The sequence below is a fragment of the Ranitomeya variabilis genome, chromosome 2 (assembly GCF_051348905.1).
Source record: "Ranitomeya variabilis isolate aRanVar5 chromosome 2, aRanVar5.hap1, whole genome shotgun sequence".
Taxonomy (NCBI): domain Eukaryota; kingdom Metazoa; phylum Chordata; class Amphibia; order Anura; family Dendrobatidae; genus Ranitomeya; species Ranitomeya variabilis.
Window position 1 is genome coordinate 805538796 of NC_135233.1, and position 20108 is coordinate 805558903.

General features: G+C 43.6%; 1 protein-coding gene across 3 annotated transcripts in view; it reads right to left on the reverse strand.

Moving 5' to 3' along the window:
• Positions 1 to 20108, reverse strand: part of SMAP1 (small ArfGAP 1) — a 365489-nt gene that overhangs the window by 273701 nt on the left and 71680 nt on the right. For all 3 annotated transcript variants that reach the window (XM_077289949.1, XM_077289948.1, XM_077289947.1), the window contains exon 2: positions 8238 to 8371. Coding sequence is in view for 2 of the 3 variants with exons in the window: in XM_077289948.1 (XP_077146063.1) it covers positions 8238 to 8371 (134 nt within the window). In the remaining variant the exon portion in view is untranslated. The remainder of the gene's footprint in view (positions 1 to 8237; positions 8372 to 20108) is intronic.

The following is a 20108-nucleotide window of genomic DNA, read 5'->3' on the forward strand; positions in this document are numbered from 1 at the left end:
AAACACTCTCGGTGCCATAGATAGACCAAACGGCATTGCAGTAAACTGAAAATGTCTGACCTGGTTGTTTAAACGCACCGCCATTCTGAGGAATTGTTGATGCTCCTGATGAATGGGCAGATGATAATACGCATCCTTTAAATCCAGGACTGTCATATAACATCTGGGAAAAAGAAGTTTAGTCGCCGTTTTAATAGATTCCATCTTAAAAGCATGATATTGTAGATGCTTGTTCAATTTCCGTAAATTTATGATGGTTCGAAAGGATCCATCAGGTTTGGGAATTAAAAATAAAGGGGAATAGAACCCCTTCCCCTGTTGTTTTGGAACCTCTAGTATAACTTTTTTCTGTCTTAACATCTGAACTTCTTTTTCAAGGGCCTTTTGTTGGTCTAAGGAATCAGGGGTAGTTAAGATATAGAAATTTGAAGGTTTTTCCCGAAACTCTAATTTTAACCCCGATTTAATTATGCCCAAAACCCAGTTACTCGATGATATTTTGGCCCACTGAGCATAGTAGTGTTTTAGCCTGCCCCCTACTGGGAGGTCACTATTAACGGTAATTTCTTCTTCTTCTTGATGAAGATGATGGGGCATTAGAGTCCGAACCTTTCTTCTTCGGGTCTGTTGGTTCCCAGTCTCGGTTCTGATAAGGTCTTCGGTATTGGAAGCGTCTCCTGAAGGTATTCCTAAAGGTAGGATTAAACACTTTAGGAAAGTCCTTTTTTCTATCCTCAGCCTTAGCTAGAATGTCATCCAATACCGGGCCAAACAGGTACTCACCCCTACATGGAATCGTACACAGTTTTGCTCTCGCCTGGGCATCTCCCTTCCAGGTCTTAAGCCATAGGGCTCGTCGAGCGGCGTTTGAAAGACCTGCTGATCTGGCTGCTAATTTTAGCGAATCCACAGATGCATCCGCTAAATACGCCACCCCTTCCCGTATTTGCGATAGGGAGTTTAGTATTTTGTCTCTGGGCACTTTGGATTTCAGCTGTTCCTCCAGCTGGGTTACCCAAACCATGACAGATCTAGCCGTACAAGTACTGGAGATTGCCGGTTTGAAAGCACCAGCAGACGACTCCCACACCTTCTTCAAGAACATGTCCGCTTTTCTATCTGATGGATCTTTCAGAAGGCCTACATCCTCAAGTGGTAGGGCTCCGGCTTTAGATGAAGAGGCCACCGCTGCGTCCACTTTTGGGACCTTCATCCATACCGTCAGATCATCATCGTCAAAGGGATACCTTCTTTTTGCTGACGACGGTAGGAAACCTGTGTCTTGTTTATCCCATTCCCGTTTTATAAGGGTCTTAACTGTATCCACGACCGGGAATGACTTACGACTCTTCTGGCACAAGCCCGCAAACATTAAGTCTTGTGCAGATTTTGGTTCCCTGTTTTCGGTAACCCCCATGGTTGCTCGGACTCCTTTAACTAATATATCCATGTTATCAACCGAAAAACATGGCCTTCCTTCTTCCTCTGAGGAGGATGGTGATAAGGAGCGGGAACATTCACCTTCTTGCAGGGACGGACTAGATCCTGGAGATATGTCCCTGCTTAACCTCCCATGGCGGCTGGTTCTAAGGGAATAGTTTATTTCTTCCCTGATGACCTCTCTAAGGTCTGAAGAACAAAGGGGAGCTTCCTCTTCTAAGGTCTGACAGATGCACGCCTGGCAAAGCCTTTTAGTATAACTGTCAGGCATTGGGGTCATGCATAACGCACATTGCTTGTGCTTAGATTTAGATGACTTTTCCCCTAAAACAAAGCACAAAATAACAGACTATATCAGCACCAGGAGCATTGATAACACTCACCATGAGGCTGAATCTGTGAATGCCGGTTTTGGAGGAGAACGATCCACTTGTGACGCTGGGGCGCTCGCACGCTGCCGCCCCCGTACCACGCTGCTGCTGCTTCTTGAGCGGCTACCGCTCTTGCTGCGCTGCTCCGATCCCTCTCCTTGAGGGTGCTCGGCGTCCCCTACTGAGGACATTGCTGCACGCTTTCATGTACAGCCGCCGCTCTTTTTCAAACGCTGCAGCGCTCCTCCTCCAGCTTACCCCGGAAGTGTAAGAACTACTTCCGGGTTCACCTGTGCCGGTGTGAGCGCTGAACACCGCGCCTGCACTGTGGACCAGCACGGCACTGCCCGACTCCTGGAACACGCTCCGTGTGGCCAGACGAGGGGGGGTCTGCACGCAGGACACCCCCGACGCTGCTTCCGGGCCCCCGATTCTGTCGTTCGCAACGGACACCGCACAGAGGCATGGCGGACCCGGGTAAGGTTCATTCCTGCAGGCTCCCGCCGTCCGGACAGGAACCCAAACTGGAGTGGTGAGGGGGACCGCCCCTTTAAATCCTGTAGGTTCCTGTCCGGAAGGTGGGCGGATCCCCTCTCTCGTAGGGGTGCTGTCGTGGCGATAGGAAAAAAATGTATTTATTTCCATTTTCGGGCTGGGGTTAGGGCTGGGGTTAGAATTGGGGGGTTTCCACTGTTTAGGCACATCAGGGGCTCTCCAAACGCGACATGGCGTCCGATCTCAATTCCAGCCAATTCTGCTTTGAACAAGTAAAACAGTGCTCCTTCCCTTCCGAGCTCTGCCGTGCGCCCAAACAGTGGTTCCCCCCCATATACGGGGTATCAGCGTACTCAGCACAAATTGGACAACAACTTTTGTGGTCCAATTTCTCCTGTTACCCTTGGGAAAAAAATATTGCGGGCTAAAACATCATTTTGTGGAAAGAAAAAATTATTTTTTAATTTTCACGGCGCTACATTCCAAACTTTAGTGAAACAATTGGGGGTTAAAAGTGCTCACCACACATCTAGATAAGTTCCTTAGGGGGTCTTCTTTCCAAAATGGGGTCACTTGTGGGGGGCTTCTACTGTTTACGCACGTCAGGGGCTCTCCAAACGCGACATGGGTTCCGATCTCAATTCCAGCCAATTTTGCATTGAAAAGTCAAACGGCGCTCCTTCCCTTCCGAGCTCTGCCATGCGCTCAAACAGTGGTTTATCCCCATATATGAAGTATCAGTGTACTCAGGACAAATTGCACAACAACTTTTGGGGTCCAATTTATCCTGTTACCCTTGGGAAAATAAAAAATTTGGGGCGAAAAGATCATTTTTTGTGAAAATAAATATGAAATTTTTTTTACGGCTCTACATTATAAACTTCTGTGAAGCACTTGGAGGTTCAAAGTGCTCACCACACATCTAGATAAGTTCCTTAGGGGGTCTACTTTCCAAAATGCTGTCACATGTGGGGGTTTCCACTGTTTAGGCACGTCAGGGGCTCTCCAATCGCGACCTGGGTTCCGATCTCAATTCCAGCAAATCTTGCATTGAAAAGCCAAATGGCGCTCCTTTCCTTCCGTGCTCTGCCATGTGCCCAAACATTGGTTTACCCCAACATGTGGGGTATCGGCGTACTCAGGACAAATAGTACAACGACTTTTGTGGTCCAATTTCTCCTGTTACCCTTGGTAAGATAAAACAAATTGGATCTGAAGTAAAAATTTTGTGAAAAAAAAGTTAAACGTTCAATTTTTTTTAAACATTCCAAAAATTCCTGTGAAGCACCTGAAGGGTTAATAAAATTTTTGAATGTGGTTTTGAGTACCTTGAGGGGTGCAGTTTTTAGAATGGTGTCACTTTTGGGTATTTTCTGTCATATAGACCCCTCAAAGTCACTTCAAGTGTGAGGTGGTTCGTAAAAAAAATGGTTTTGCAAATTTTGTTGCAAAAATGAGAAATCGCTGGTCAACTTTTAACCCTTATAACTCTCTAACAAAAAAAAAATATGTTTCCAAAATTGTGCTGATGTAAAGCAGACATGTGGGAAATGTTGTTTATTAACTATATTATGTGATATAACTCTCTAATTTAAGGGCATAAAAACGAAAAATTTGAAAATTGCTAAATTTTCATAATTTTCGACTAATTTCTGTTTTTTTCACAAATAAATGCAAGTCATATCGAAGAAGTTTTACCACTATCATAATGTACAATATGTCACGAGAAAACAATGTCAGAATCACCAGGATCCGTTGAAGGGTCTCAGAGTTATGACCTCAAAGTGACAGTGGTCAGAATTGTAAAAATTGGCCCTGTCACTTAGGTGAAAACAGGCTTTGGGGTGAAGGGGTTAAACTTCATTGGTGCCAATAATGATAAGACTGTATCTAGGCTTGTACAAGATCGCTCTTCCTATAAAGGGCTCCTCCATTAAGTCGCCACGGCTCCAGATAGAGGTTAAGGCTGTTAATAACAATATACAGAGAGCCGTAACTTATTAATTCTTAATCTTGGCTTTTAGCAGGATGCCACCATTTGCATTGGTACCATTTTAGGTACATACAACTTTTTGCTTATTTTTTATTCCATTCTTGAATAAAAAAAGCAATTACGGTATACCCTTGCTCCCCTTTATTATTTTATATCACGTTCACCATGGAAGATTTAATCTCTTCAGTCATTGCAGACACTAAGTTTTGTACATTATATATAGTAAGGCTATTTCAGTGAGGAACACTTTTTGATGGGGTGACAGAGGGCTTTCACCCATCTAGCTAAATAATTGCCAGAGTTAATATTTACCGCTACATTTTTGGGTGTAAATGGCCAGGACTGACCGTATTTTTGCAGTTGCAGCAAGATGCTGGCTGTGTAGTACAGCCTGATCCTGCCGCTCATCTTGTGGTGCACTAATGTAATCAGTTTTGGCTGGGTTTTGAGCTTATTGCATGATACTATCCAATGACATGACCAAGACTGATTCCTTTCTCCAAACAAAGAAAACACTGAAGTTCTTCACTAAACGCACAGATTTTGAAATCCTGAAGAACAAATGCATAAAATATATTAAAACTAAATTGAATTGTGTAAAGAAAAGCTATACATAAGTAATGGATCCCACCGTAGGAACAGAACTTAAGGTTAAATATCAGGAAATAAACCACTGATCCTTTATTGTGCAGCATTGTCACGTACGACAAGAACTATTTCACAGAATGAGGCAGTATCACCCTGTACAAGTTACTACATTTGGGAATTTAGTAACGTGATCCATCTGATAGTTGCAAAGGCAGCCTAGCATAGGAGCAGAGCACCAAGCCAGGCCCTTTGAGGATAAGTGAGAATATCGTATTCACATTGGTGATAATTACAGCAGAGTGTCATCTTATCCCAGTGGATACCTTCTGCCTTGAAGGGAAATGCAAAATCATACCAAAATAGCAAATTTTATCCACTAAAATATAACAAATTTACAGGCTCTCAAAACATGTCTAATGCAAAGTAACATATATAACAGCTGAGGCTCAAAACTCGAGCATGGAGACGTGAGCTGAACACACAAGGGTCATCACAATATCTCAAGTGTCGGGCAGAAAGCCCCGGTCTGTAACAAGCCAACTGCGCTTTCATAGGCATTATAAACAATGCAGATACAAACTGGACAGATAAAGGCCTAAAGAACACACATGTAGCCTCAGTCTGGTGAATGTGGGCCAATATCAATGTTAAAGGGAAGCTGTCACCAGGTTTTTGCTAACCCACCTGAGAGCAGCATGACGTAGGAGCAAATACCTTGATTCCAGTGATCTACCACTTATGGGCCGCTTTCTGTAGTTTTCATTAAAATCAATGTTTTACCTGCTGTAGGTCTACTAGTTCTGGGATGTTCTCTGCTGTAGGTCTACTAGTTCTGGGATGTTCTCTGCTGTAGGTTTACTAGTTCTGGGATGTTCTCTGCTGTAGGTCTACTAGTTCTGGGATGTTATCTGCTGTAGGTCTACTAGTTCTGGGATGTTATCTGCTGTAGGTCTACTAGTTCTGGGATGTTCTCTGCTGTAGGTCTACTAGTTCTGGGATGTTCTCTGCTGTAGGTCTACTAGTTCTGGGATGTTCTCTGCTGTAGGTCTACTAGTTCTGGGATGTTCTCTGCTGTAGGTCTACTAGTTCTGGGATGTTCTCTGCTGTAGGTCTACTAGTTCTGGGATGTTATCTAGTTCTCGGAATGCTGAGTTCTGTATGACCACACCTCCACCGCCGATTAGCAGCTTTCTGTATACATTGTGCAGAGGCAGAAAACTGCCAATGAGTGTTGGGGGTGGGGTTATACAGAGCTCATGAATAGGGAGGACTACCTGGCAGCAGGTTTACTAGTCCTCTAGAGATCAAATGACTATTTATCAGCAGGAGATTATCAAAATGATAGAAAGCACCCCGTAAGTGACATCACTGGAATCAAGGACTTTGCTCTTACATTGGGAAAAGCTCCAACCCCATATTTTGGATAAATTAACCGATGCAGTTTCTTCTTCTTGCTAATACAAATCATTATACTGAAGAAGGGGGGGGGGGGGGTTTCAGTAGATTACCCTATTGTATCTTGCAAAAAAAAAAAGGTAGCTATTTTTTCAACATGACAGACTATGGATTCCACTGTATGCTGTCACAAGTATTGTTGAATCATACATCAAGCATCTTTCATGAACCATACATCAAACTGAATATAGCCTATGACTTGGTTTTAGAAATATAAAGTAACAAAATGGTCCCAGACGCCTAGAGAGCAGAGAACCTATGACATGACCTCTGCCCTTGAGTGCCTAGAACAGGATTCACTCCAGGTAGGACTCAGTGGAAACAGATGGCTGCCGTCAGGGGCAGCTTCTCCACTATGCTCACCTGAGCATGCATGGCAGTTTGAGCACGGAGAGCATGATAAGGCCCTGGCAGAGTTCTTGCTCATCTCCCGATGATGACTGCTCCCCGTTTACGCCAACAGCAGATGTCAAGAGACAGGCGGTCTTTCATTAATTATCTAAGAAATATGGTCAGTCTCCGCTGACGGGAGGGACACAAAAAGGCAGAATATTTACTGCCTATAATTCAAGTGCTACAATCCAAAGGGTCTCTGATAGTAAATGGTCTTTCAATCATTATCTCGTCTCTGATCAAAGAAATACTCTGCAGCTCACATCCCTTCCAAAAGATGCAATGCTTTAATCTACCAACAGTTCAAACACTCGAAAAAAGGAAAGTGATCCTTACAAGCTAAATCATTTCCAACAAGCCATCTGCATGCTTCACATCCATTTATCATCCGGCATAGAAAACCAGGTCCGCGAGTATGAGAACGGCACAATGTGCTACACGCACAAATCTGCTTCTAACGAGTTAAAAGGCTTGAAGAAGATATTTCCGAAGTTCTCCTCTGGGGTAAATGTAGGACCCCACTCAAGGGGTTTGCGGAGCACATTGATGATGTGCTCTCCTTCCAGGCATTGCCATTTCATTTCGCAGCTGCTGTGCCAGGAGATTAGACGTGTTCTGCTAATAGCACCTAACATAAATATGCGGCTCACGTTTGACAAGAGCAAAGCACAGAAAGGCACAAACAGGAAACTTTTGGGACATGAGTGGCTGAAAAGTAAGATAAGCTACAGGCAAAATGTTTGTTAAGATTTATAGTGTTACAGAGGGCCCCAAGCCACACGGCGTAATGGAGAAGCCTGGACCTCCGGCAGGGAAGAAACAATGAGACACATTAGGAAACGGAGGCAAAAGGACTGAGCAGGGATACTTCACCTTTACCTTCACCACTGTTCATTGTTACTGAAGCCGACCATTAGATCTATCTGCGCAAGTGTCACCCACTGCAAGGACAGTGGGGGTGCGAAGTTTTAAATAAAGGAGGAACACCTAGACACCATAGGGATGGAACAAAGCTAACACCCCAACCACAATCCTGAACGATGCACGAAGATATGACTACAAGGAAACCTCAAACAAGGATTAAAGAAAATCTACAAGACAACCTGCCCCTGAGGGATCATTGTAATCAGTCTGACGGCGCCAATATGGCCCTGCCTGTGCTAGACTTCATAATAAGCAGTGAAAGCCAGATATTCCCAAAATGACAAGTCTGGTAATAAAATACAAAAAAAAAAAAAAAATGGTGAACTCCATCCTAAAATTTGTGAGAAAAATTGACAGCTTAAATGATCAGGGATAACAAACCCTCAGTAGTGCTCGGCTTACGCTGCTGAATATTCCACAGTATATCTTATCTGCAATGCTTTTACTGTATGAAATACACTACCCAGAACCCAGGATCCAATCGTATATACCCTGAAGAATACCGGAAGGATACATGGGGTTATCATACCTCCACAGAACTCAGTATAGGGGGTACAAATAGAAATTTATCGATTTACCTGGATTTGTTCTGGCGTCCATTGATCCAGGTTGACAGACTTCACTCTTGATATATGGACACCAAGGTTTCTATGAATTCCAGCACATCTGATGCAAATAAAAACTCCTAAGTTCCAGGAAGCCCATCTTGGACCTGAAAGATAAGAAAGGTTTGGTAATGTCACAGGCATTCAGGAGGCTTTAAAATGGCATTTTCATATATATAAAAAAACAAAGATTCCAATTGTTTTAGATGGCGAAAAAGCTAAAATGAGTTTATGATATACCGTACTTTCATGAAAGCTAACATCACATAACATCTCCCAATAACAGGTTACATTCCAAAAATGCTTTTACCATCAAGACGCACACGTCAGAGTAACCAGTTGCCAATAAGTAGGATTTTAGCATGTGAAAGTTGAAAGATTACATCCTTAGGGTATGCGATTTTTCCATGCACTGGAGTGGATGAAAAACGCTGAAAGAACTGACAAGGAACGATATGAGGCGGCTTCAGATCTGGAGGAAAAAATCGTCAACGAGTGCATGAGATTTCAGAAATCTCGGCCACTTGCTGGCAACTAAGAAATTATTTCTCTTTTGTGCCAAAACGGAGAGCAAAAATAAAGCATTAAATAATCAACATGTACATGTACCCCAATACCAACACTGATGTGAGGGATATGATCAATAATGGGAGAGATTAGGCGTCCACAGAAGTATCATTAAAGGGGTTTTCCAGGGGCCTTTTATATTGACGGCATATCTATACTATAGGTCATCAATATTTGATCATTTGGGGTGCGACACCCGCCATCACAGCGGATCAGCTGTACTCGTTGCGAGGTAGATGCACTCCATTGTGAAGCGGGACTACAGAGCTGTCAACCACATAGTGGCCGAGGCTGGGTACAGCACATCTGCCCCTATTGTCTTAAATAATTGTATAGCTGCATTATAGAAATCAATGTGCTGGAAAGAGGTGGCTGGGATCTCATGAGTTAACACCTCAGCTTGGAATGTAGCTACTGGCCATGTTTGGACATGCTCTAATTGTCTCCTTGGTAACAAGCTGTAAACAATAGAAGACAAAATCTCTCATAGCAGGAGCAGGACAGCAAATAGGAAAAGCAAGTCATTTGCAAACTGGCTTATTTTCATGCTGTCTAACCATAACAATTTCAAACACAATAACCCTTTAAAGGGAACCTGTCACCACGTTTGACCGATATGAGATGCGGCCATCACCGTTCAGGCCTGAAATACAGCATTCTAAAATGCTATATATCTGCCTCCAACCCAACCTGAAAGAGGAGTAAAAGAGCTTTTATTATACTCACAGGAGGGGCAATCTGGTCTGATGGGTGTCACAGGTCCTGGTCCGGCGCCTCCCAACTTCTTGCTTTGTGTGGATGACGCGTCCTTACATCATCCACAGTATCCCTGGCATCGCAGTCCATCACAGGCGTCCTTCTTTGCCCTGTTCAGGGCAGAGTAAAGTACTGCAGTATGAAGGTGTCTGGAAAGGTCAAAGAGCCCCAGCACATGCACACTGCAGAACTTTAGTCTGCTTTAGTTAGGGAAGAAAAGCACGCCTGCGCAGGAGCGCGATGCCGGGGAGCCTGTTTGGATGACATAGGGATGTGTTGTCCACATGAAGCAAGAAGGAGGACGGCATCACAAGAAGATGGGTGGTCACAGACCAGGCCCAGGACACTCCTCGGACCGGACTGCCCACCAAAAAGCGCGTTTGGGTGGGCACGTGTCAACCCAGGGACCTTAGTGTGCTGCTCAATTGATCCATGTAGGAACACAAATTACCTATATATTTAGTAGTGGATCAGGTACCTAGCAGGGGATCTTGGGGACTCCATAGGCCATATGGGATGGTGTAAAATAGTGGATTTATAGCAATATTAGTGTGCACCTTGTTTTCATTGACCGATGCCCTATTAGTGCCACCTGCACCAAAACTTTATGGCTGATATTTACCGTACTTTTCAGACTATAGACGCACCAGACCAAGGAAAATAGGGGAAAAAAATAATGTGCCAAATGGGGGTCCTTCTTACAGTCCGAATTCAGTTTACCGGGGTGGAATCGGCAGCGCTGGTGGAGCGTGGTCACAAGGGTCTGTTAGGTGGTCCTAGGCTGGTGCGGAGGTGTGATGGCGTCTGGGAAATACCATCCCAGGCTGGTGCGGTAGGTTCGGCAGGTGCTGCAGGTGTGGCGGTGGTGCTCTGTGGTGCGGGGGGCTCCGCTGGCATTTTGAGAAAGCCTGGAGGCCCCCGCACATCCATTGCTGCGATGCGGTGGCCTCCAGGAAAATGGCCACAGAGGGTGGCGCATGCTCAGATTGAGATCTCTCAGCAACGAGATCTCTCAGCAACGAGATCTCTCAGCAACGAGATCTCTCAGCAACGAGATCTCTCAGCAACGAGATCTCTCAGCAACGAGATCTCTCAGCAACGAGATCTCTCAGCAACGAGATCTTACCTATATATTTAGTAGTGCATCAGGTACCTAGCAGGGGATCTTGGGGACTCCATAGGCCATATGGGATGGTGTAAAATAGTGGATTTATAGCAATATTAGTGTGCACCTTGTTTTCATTGACCGATGCCCTATTAGTGCCACCTGCACCAAAACTTTATGGCTGATATTTACCGTACTTTTCAGACTATAGACGCACCAGACCAAGGAAAATAGGGGAAAAAAAAATAATGTGCCAAATGGGAGTCCTTCTTACAGTCCAAATTCAGTTTACCGTGGTGGAATCGGCAGCGCTGGTGGAGCGTGGTCACAAGGGTCTGTTAGGTGGTCCTAGGCTGGTGCGGAGGTGCGATGGCCTCTGGGAAATCCCATCCCAGGCTGGTGCGGTAGGTTCAGCAGGTGCTGCAGGTGTGGCCGTGGTGCTCTGTGGTGCGGGGGGCTCCGCTGGCATTTTGAGAAAGCCTGGAGGCCCCCGCACATCCATTGCTGCGATGCGGTGGCCTCCGGGAAAATGGCCACAGAGGGTGGCGCATGCTCAGATTGAGATCTCTCCGCAACGAGATCTCTCCGCAACGAGATCTCTCCGCAACGAGATCTCGATCTGAGCATGCACCGCCCCCGAAGGCAACGGCTTCGCAACAATGGAGGTGCAGGGCCCACCGGGCTTTCACAAAATGCCGACGGAGCCCTCCGCATCACCGCCGAACTTGCCAAACCAGCCTGGGAAGGGAGTGTGACCATCAGACCGGGACCGCTGCAGAATCGCCCGACTCCTGCTGCCGCCAGGGTATTTGCAAGTATATTCGGACTATAGGCAACACCCCCCATAAAAAATTGGGGAAAAAAGTGCGTCTTATAGTCTGACAAATACGGTAATCATGATCCCTTAGGCCATGCAGGATGTTTTCACTGTTACTCAGTAGATCTCTATGACATGTACAGTGGGATGTTTTCTGATTATGATATTCTGTGAGCAATACATGTTTCCCTGTTGGACACGCACCCTTTTTATAATGTGTATTCTGTCTGTCCCCTTGTACTTTGTGATTTTTCAATAAAGTTTCTATATGTTCTATTGGGATATTGATCGTTCCTTTTTTTGCTCTGTGCTTTGCTAGTATCCAAACAATCCACCCCCTGTAATAAAGTCCCATATCGCACTTATACTGCACACTGATTATTATATCATGTATAAAATATGTATTTTTTTATTCTGTAATTATGGTATTTCCTTCATGAATACAGCATTTCCTTGGTGAGATGAACTAGCTACTCTGAACCAAGTTCTTCTTTATAGTACAGTGCCCACAAGAACAAATAAAGGGAAGGACATCTGAAAGTGTTTGAGTAGATTAGCAGCACTCACCTCTGTAATTCCACTAGGATCAAAGAAGCCGCCATCTGAATGATTTCAGTAAACTAAAGCCAAATAATTTACAGGTCTATTTGGCAAGGCTTTATATCCTTTTGATCACAGGTATAAAAAGGATGATATTTTTATTTTATATTCAATGTCTTCACTTAAACAGGAGATGAACTGCAGTACTTGGCTGCTAGTACTAAATGTACAGAGCTGTGTATAATGCATACAATGCTTACAGCTGATGGGCAGTGGTGTCAGGTGGCTGACCCCACTAATTCCACAATGACTGACCTATCCGATATCTTATCTACTTAGGTCATCAATGCGAGTCCCAAATTATACCTTCAATGTCCTTTATGCAAGAAACTGCTGAGATCCAAGTACCGTACTTAAATTGAAACACGAAATTAAAGTGCGCGCAGCATTTTTTTATTTTATTCAGAATAGATCTCAAAGCAGGGCTGTTGAGTCAGTAAGCCAAACCACAGATGACCGACTCCTCAATTTCCCCGATTCCGACCCCACAGCACAGCCTCACTACTGAGCATGTGCATAAAGTGCAGCACAGATTCATCTCATCTAAAAGCCAAGATCCTTAGAACAGAACAGACATTTATAGGACATTTCATAACTTTCCCAAATTATTATGAAAACAATTACAGCACATCCTGAATTGTATTGCATTGTACTACGGAACCCAAGAGTTGGTCGATTTTATATACGGACTCCAACTTCACAGCCCTGTCTCAAAAAGGTTTGATGATTCTTACAAAGTTCAGTGGAATCAGCTATAATTAAAAAATTACCTGTAGGGTCCAATTCAGATATCCATAAATCACACTCATGGTCATAATCTATTGGGTTGTTCACTTGTCTGTGTATTTTTGCAGTCCATGTGGTTTGCAGAAAATCATGCGGACATGTCCGTTTCTGAACTGAGTCACAGATCAAAATTATCCATACAAGTATATGGGTCCATAAAAAACATGGACAGCACATGGATGACATCAGTGCGCAATCCGTGTACTACCCATGATTAACACTAATGGGTAGGAGAAGCCTCGTAATTTAAATTATGGGTGACATCACACTATAGAAAATGATTCTTGGTATGTTTTTTTTTTTTTATATAACAAAAGTTTGGGAATTACCGTACTTTACAATTGGCATTCCAGTCTGAGTTACTGTGTGGATGTATAGGTGATACTATTTTCTTATTAATTACTTGTACAATTATATACCTCTATAGGTACCTTTTCTGTGATTACTATTTTGTATTATTGATTAGTGCCTTTTTACCATTAATGCACCTTACTGGCTCCCCCGCCAATTTGTCATTTAGTTAGATATTTATATTTTTATTTTTAAACTCAAACTTAATTGCTTTAAAATAAATAATTGCACTTCCCTTAGTCCTGGCATACATTTATTCTTTTCGGCTAATTTTGATATCCACTGTAACAGTCAAAACAAAAAGTTACAGAGAAAACAAATTTGAAAGCAAAAAATGTAATGAATGCCCCATTAATGACAATGTTTCAAATACTACTACCTTTATCAAACTGAGGCATGGACACTACTTAGAATTAAGCAATGAAAATAACTTTAATACATCTTAGACCTGATGGCTGGTGTACTTAATGAAAATCCAATGTCAGAATGGCTGTATAACCCGGAGTTCAGCTGAAGAACAAGCTTATGAGGCCATGTATTTAATTTCCATCTATCTTTACTGACAGCTGCAGCTTGTACTGAGCTGTGTGAAATCTCAGCAGCAGCATCAGGGAGGAGGGCCACTGAGGAGCTGTCAATCAGGCGATGTGGATAGAGATTACATTTATAAACAAACTCATAAGTCCTCTTTCTTTCACTCACTTGCTTCATCACAAGGTTTCAAAATGGGATTATACAGTCATTCTGACAATTTTTAAATGAGTTTTCCAGTCACATTAGGTCTAAGACATCTACTAGTGAAGTTTCTTATGCTTAGAGCAGTAAGATAACGTTATATAATCTTCACTGACCGACAAAAGTCCAATAATTACATTTTAGGAGCAGCTTTCACTTACAGGAGAACCACAGAAAGGTACATTAAATTTTCTAATAAGATGTATTGTTTTGATAGAAAAAGCAGAAATCTATTTTTTTTGTTTGGATTTCTCTTTCTCCAGCCTCAGATTGAAGCTTAAGGGAAGGAAAGCCTCTCTTTTCAACTGCAAGCTATGTAAAATATAATTACTGCAAACAGAATTGCAATTTAAGCACCCGACCATCTGTGCACAATAAAAACTACAACCCACGTATGTAGTGGAGGTCTGGAGAAAATATCTGGTGTTATTATCCAAGTTGCAAAAATAAACTCCAATGTAGGTGCCAAGGGTCAAATAGAAGTTTAATTTCTACGTGTAGAATGCAGCAACATGCTGCCGCACAGCGTGCCAAGTCTATCCACAACACGTAGCCAAACTAATGAGAACTAGGGAAGAACAACTTTACCAAGAAAAATAATGTTAAGAGTCAAAGAATATTAGAAAAAGTAACATATATACTATATATACACTTAATGTAGTAACTACATATACTTTACAAGCCAAATACAAAATAAAATAGAGAACTGAGAGTCTATAGACTTGGACAAGTCTATCTTTTTCTAGTACAGAGAATTTTATTTTATTTTTTAATCCACAGCAGGGATCTCAAATTGAAACACACAAAGGGCCAAAATGAAAAACTTGGATAAAGTCCCAGGCCAACCAATATACAGAATAATGGGCCCCACATAATCCTCCATCCCGAATAATGGGCCCCACATAGTCCCCCATCCTGCAAAATGGGCCGCACATTGTACTCCATCCCAAGTAATGGGCCCCACATAGTCCTCCATACGGAATAATGGGTCCCACATAGGAGTCGTGGTTCTGGCATTGCGGGCCAAATAAAACCACCTGGCGGGCCAGAGTTTGACATGTATGATATCTAAAATATAATGCTAGGAGCGTCACTCAGTCCAAAGCCTTTATAGACTGCGCAAGCGCGACGCGCCTGCGCAGTCTGGACCACACAGTGTTACGCATTCAACAGTAGAGCAGCTATCTGGTGCTCAGAGGGAGCCCACCCGGAGCTACGCTACTGTAATTGTATTGGCGTGCACAGCACGCCAATATACGGTAGTTACATTCTGCGGCAGAGCAGGGAGAATCGATCTCCCCGCTCTGCCGTCCAGCCGCTATGGGCCCCTGAGCAGGCTGGGGAGCGCGGTGCCAGCAATGGGCCCCCCCGCCTGTCATCGCAGGGTCAGCTGTATCGGCATCTAGCCGATGCAGCTGACCGCATTGATGAGGGAAGGAGCGCTACGCACCTCCCATCATCCCATCAGCATCTGACGTCACCGATGCCTACACTGACAGGGGGCGCGATTACGTCACTTCCCAGCGCCCACGGTCCGAAGGTGAGCAGGAGCAGCATTTATATATTGCTTTTCTCTATGGGTGCTGCCTTATATTACAGGGTCTGCCTGTGGGGGGTGCTACCTTATACTACAGAGTCTGCTTATGGGGTGCTGCCTTATACTACAGAGTCTGCCGATGGGGTGCTGCCTTATACTACAGGGCCTGCCTATGGGGTGCTGCCTTATACTACAGAGTCTGCCTCTGCCTATGGGGTTGCTTCATTATACTACAGAGTCTGCCTGTGGGGTGTTGCCTTATACTACAGAGTCTGCCTGTGGGGTGTTGCCTTATACTACAGAGTCTGCCTGTGGGGTGTTGCCTTATACTACAGAGTCTGCCTGTGGGGTGTTGCCTTATACTACAGAGTCTGCCTGTGGGGTGTTGCCTTATACTACAGAGTCTGCCTGTGGGGGGCTGCCTTATACTACAGAGTCTGCCTATGGGGGTGCATTATACAATATAGAGTAGGCCTATGGGGGGTGCATTATTCTTTATTGTGGACCATCTGGTGCATTATACTATATGGAGGCCATCTAGGTGGCCATCATACAGTGTTGAGATTACAGCGAGGGGGTCATCTTACAGTGTTGGAGCCATCAAACAGTTTGGGGGCTACTAAGGGTCCAGCCACTTTCTATTGAATATATAGAAAATACGTCAGCGCAGCAAGCCAGTGACTTTTTACTGCACATGACAGAATGGGGGAGCAGGATGGAAGCAGCAAATGACAGAATGGGAGCAGCATGACAGGATGGCGACGCAGGATGAGAGCACCACATGACAGGATGGGGACGCAGGATGAGAGCACCACATTACAGGATGGGGGCGCAGAACTAGAGTAGCATATACCAGAATGGGGGCAGCACATACCAGAATTGGGGGGCAGGATGGGAGCACATGACAGGATGGGGGCAGGATGGGAGCACATGACAGGATGAGGGCACAGGAAGAGTGTAGCATGACAAGATGGGGGCTGCACATGACAGGAAGGGGGCACAGGATGGGGGCTGCACATGACAGGAAGGGGGCGCAGGATGGGGGCTGCACATGACAGGAAGGGGGCGCAGGATGGGGGCTGCACATGACAGGAAGGGGGCGCAGGATGGGGGCTGCACATGACAGGAAGGGGGCGCAGGATGGGGGCAGCACATACCAGGATGGAGACCACATACCAATATTAATGCTCGCCACCCGGGCATAAAACGGGTTCAATAGCTAGTACAGTATATTTGAAAAATTTGAAATTTAAAGTATATACAAGATCTAGCCATCTTATACTGTTTTGCATTTCACAGCTGTAAATACTTCCATCTAAGCAGGTTGACCAGACCAACTGCCAAGAAAATTAGCAAATAATCATGATTTAAGAAGAACTGTATCCTGATTGCACCATATATAAAGCAAGGAAATGTGCGATACATGAAATGTGAATAGCATACTGGCTTGTGAAATCTATGAAAAAACACATGAGATGCTTAGCACAAGATTTGGCCAAAAATTGTGAGCCCATCCACCAAACGTCAAGGTAATCTCAGATCGGATGGGTAACTAACCTGTCTGCCTAGTGTGAACACTTTCCTATGGCTAATAACATGGTAAAGCCTGCATTTATAGGAAGGTTAGAACCAACTGTGTTTGGATGTAATTAAAATCACAGCGTGGTGAAGGGTGGGGCGTTCAAGTCAGAAAAAACAGTACATAGTAAATATAGGAAAACTGACTGAACAGCAATCTAGTCTGAACTGGTGCATAACCAAAAAAAAGTCTTACATAGCAAATAGATAATGGCTGCACTCTAATGGATGTAATTGAAATCACAGCATGGTGACAGGTTAGTTACCCATCCGATCTGAGATTACCTTGACGTTTGGTGGATGGGCTCACAATTTTTGGCCAAATCTTGTGCTAAGCATCTCATGTGTTTTTTCAAAGATTTCACAAGCCAGTATGCTATTCACATTTCATGTATCGCACATTTCCTTGCTTTAGCACAGTAAAATTGAGTGCAGCCATTATCTATTTGCTATGTAAGACTTTTTTTGGTTATGCACCAGTTGAGACTAGATTGCTGTTCAGTCAGTTTTCCTATATTTACTATGTACTATTTTTTCTGACTTGAACGCTCCGCCCTTCACCATGCTGTGATTTTAATTACATCCAAACACAGTTGGTTCTGACCTTCCTATAAATGCAGGCTTTACCATGTTATTAGCCATAGGTAAGTGTTCACACTAGGCAGACAGGTTAGATACCCATCCGATCTGAGATTACGTTGACGTATGATGGATGGGCTCACAATTTTTGGCCAAATCTTGTGCTAAGCATCTCATGTGTTTTTTCAAAGATTTCACAAGCCAGTATGCTATTCACATTTCATGTATCGCACATTTCCTTGCTTTAGCACGGTAAAATTGAGTGCAGCCATTATCTATTTGCTATGTAAGACTTTTTTTGGTTATGCACCAGTTCAGACTGGATTGCTGTTCAGTCAGTTTTCCTATATTTACTATGCACCATATATAATGCCTACATTATTAAATAGATTTACCAGCCCTGATGAGTCTGGTGTACTTACTTTGAAAATTAAATTACTGGTACTATCAGAATGGCTGCATAATCCCAATATTAAGAGCATTTCAATATTGGGCAAAAAAAAATGTAGACATTAAGGCTATGTGCACACGATGCAGATTCGCAGCGGATTTTTCCACACAGAAACGCTGCAGATCCGCACTGTGATTTACAGTACAATGTAAATCAATGTGAAAAAAAAAAAAGCTGTGCAGATGGAGATGGTGCGGAAAAATCCACGCGGAAACGCTGCGGATTTAAAAGAAGTGCATGTCACTTCTTTTGTGCGGATCTACAGCGTTTCTGCACCCTTCCATTATAGAAATCTACAGTGGTAAAAACCACAGAAAATCCACACAAAGTCCACATCAATTGTGCATAAAAACCGCACAAAATCAGCATAAAATCCACAGCAAATCTGCACCTGCGGATTCTGCCAGGAGATGCGGATTTTGTGCAGAAAATTCTGCACCCCATTCCGCAACGTGTGCACATAGTATTTTGGCAAGGTTTTTTTTAAAGTAAGTATATCAGAACCATCTGATCTAAGTGACCTATATAATAATGAATGCATTTTGTATTGTGAAATTTGGTACTAGATTTTCTTTAGACTTATGCTACTCCCTGGATGCGTATCCATCCATGTAAAAATGATATAAATTTTGTGACATCAAATTGTGGGTACATACTCATAGGGGTACAGACTCTGATCTGCAAGCCGTTGACCCACTTTAATTAAGTAAATTACATTTGTAGGCATTTTTGTTAATATTCAAACATATCTATCTATCAGTACAGTATATTTATGGAAGGTTTGACATGTCAAGCAATAAAGTAGCAGCTTTTTTTAGAATCAAGTAGTCACACTTAGAAATTCCATAATGACAGACCTCAGCCACCTCTTTCCAAATTCATCCCATCAGAACTGCCCATGAAAGATAATGAGTGGCTATTTTATAGAATCATACAGATCTGGAATATGTATTTGTATACATGACCGCCGCATATCAGAAAGGATTTACCACTGCCATACTGCAGAGCGATAGATCATTGCCCAGGTTTCCGAGTTAGAGAAGCGTCGCCCCTGCTGAGACAATCTGCTATTGAGCACAGCCATCCGCAGGTGCACAATCTAAAAACCAAACACCTCTCCTTTCCATGCTGCAGGTTTAGGGAAGCGAGATAAAGAATATCAAATCCGAACGTCTTGCCGACAAATTTCAGACCTGAAAATAAAGTAAAAAAGGAATGAACAAAAAACTGCTTGTCTAATGAATTCACTATGGAAGCCTCCCGAGCCAATATATGCTGCACAGGACATACGCCTTTACATAAGGGACTAGCTTTCAATTTGTGTCTATGCAAGTGATGGTCCACAGCGAGCATGAACCTTCAGAGCCAAGAGGCTACGGGGACACGTGAAGGAATTAGTCTTCAAGACATGACGGCCAAAGTGTGTCCACAAACACAAGTTGGGAAATCGTAAAGTTCAAAGTGAGTGGATAGAACTAGTCATGGAATCTTATTACAAGCTCATCAGTATCAACCTCTTACACTTCGTAGAGACAATATAAAGACGTCTCCTGGAAGATCTGCATGTAAAGTGTATTAGTGAAGAAAGAGGGAACACTGCATGCGCATCACAAATGTCGCGCATTGACACAGCGCTGCTCCATGCAGTGCATCACATGCCATCGGTCTGAAGAAGGTCCTTTCCACGGCACTGCTTTTGGATCGCTTTTCTAATATATCAGATATAGTTTTTCTGCAACCCAATAGAGTGCCAGATTTTGTCGTCACCGATTATGTGGAGAGGTATCCTATCCTGGCACCGTATCCTTATACAGAGTGACGTACATCCCAGCTACTTTTATTGGAAACACTACTATATAAATGAATGGCTATTTCCACTCCTCCTCACCATAATTTTCTTGACCAGCATCCCAATGGTTAATCTCCAATTCCTCCTCCATGCACTCTGTGCTGTTGTATGACCAGTACCCTCGGCGGGCAGA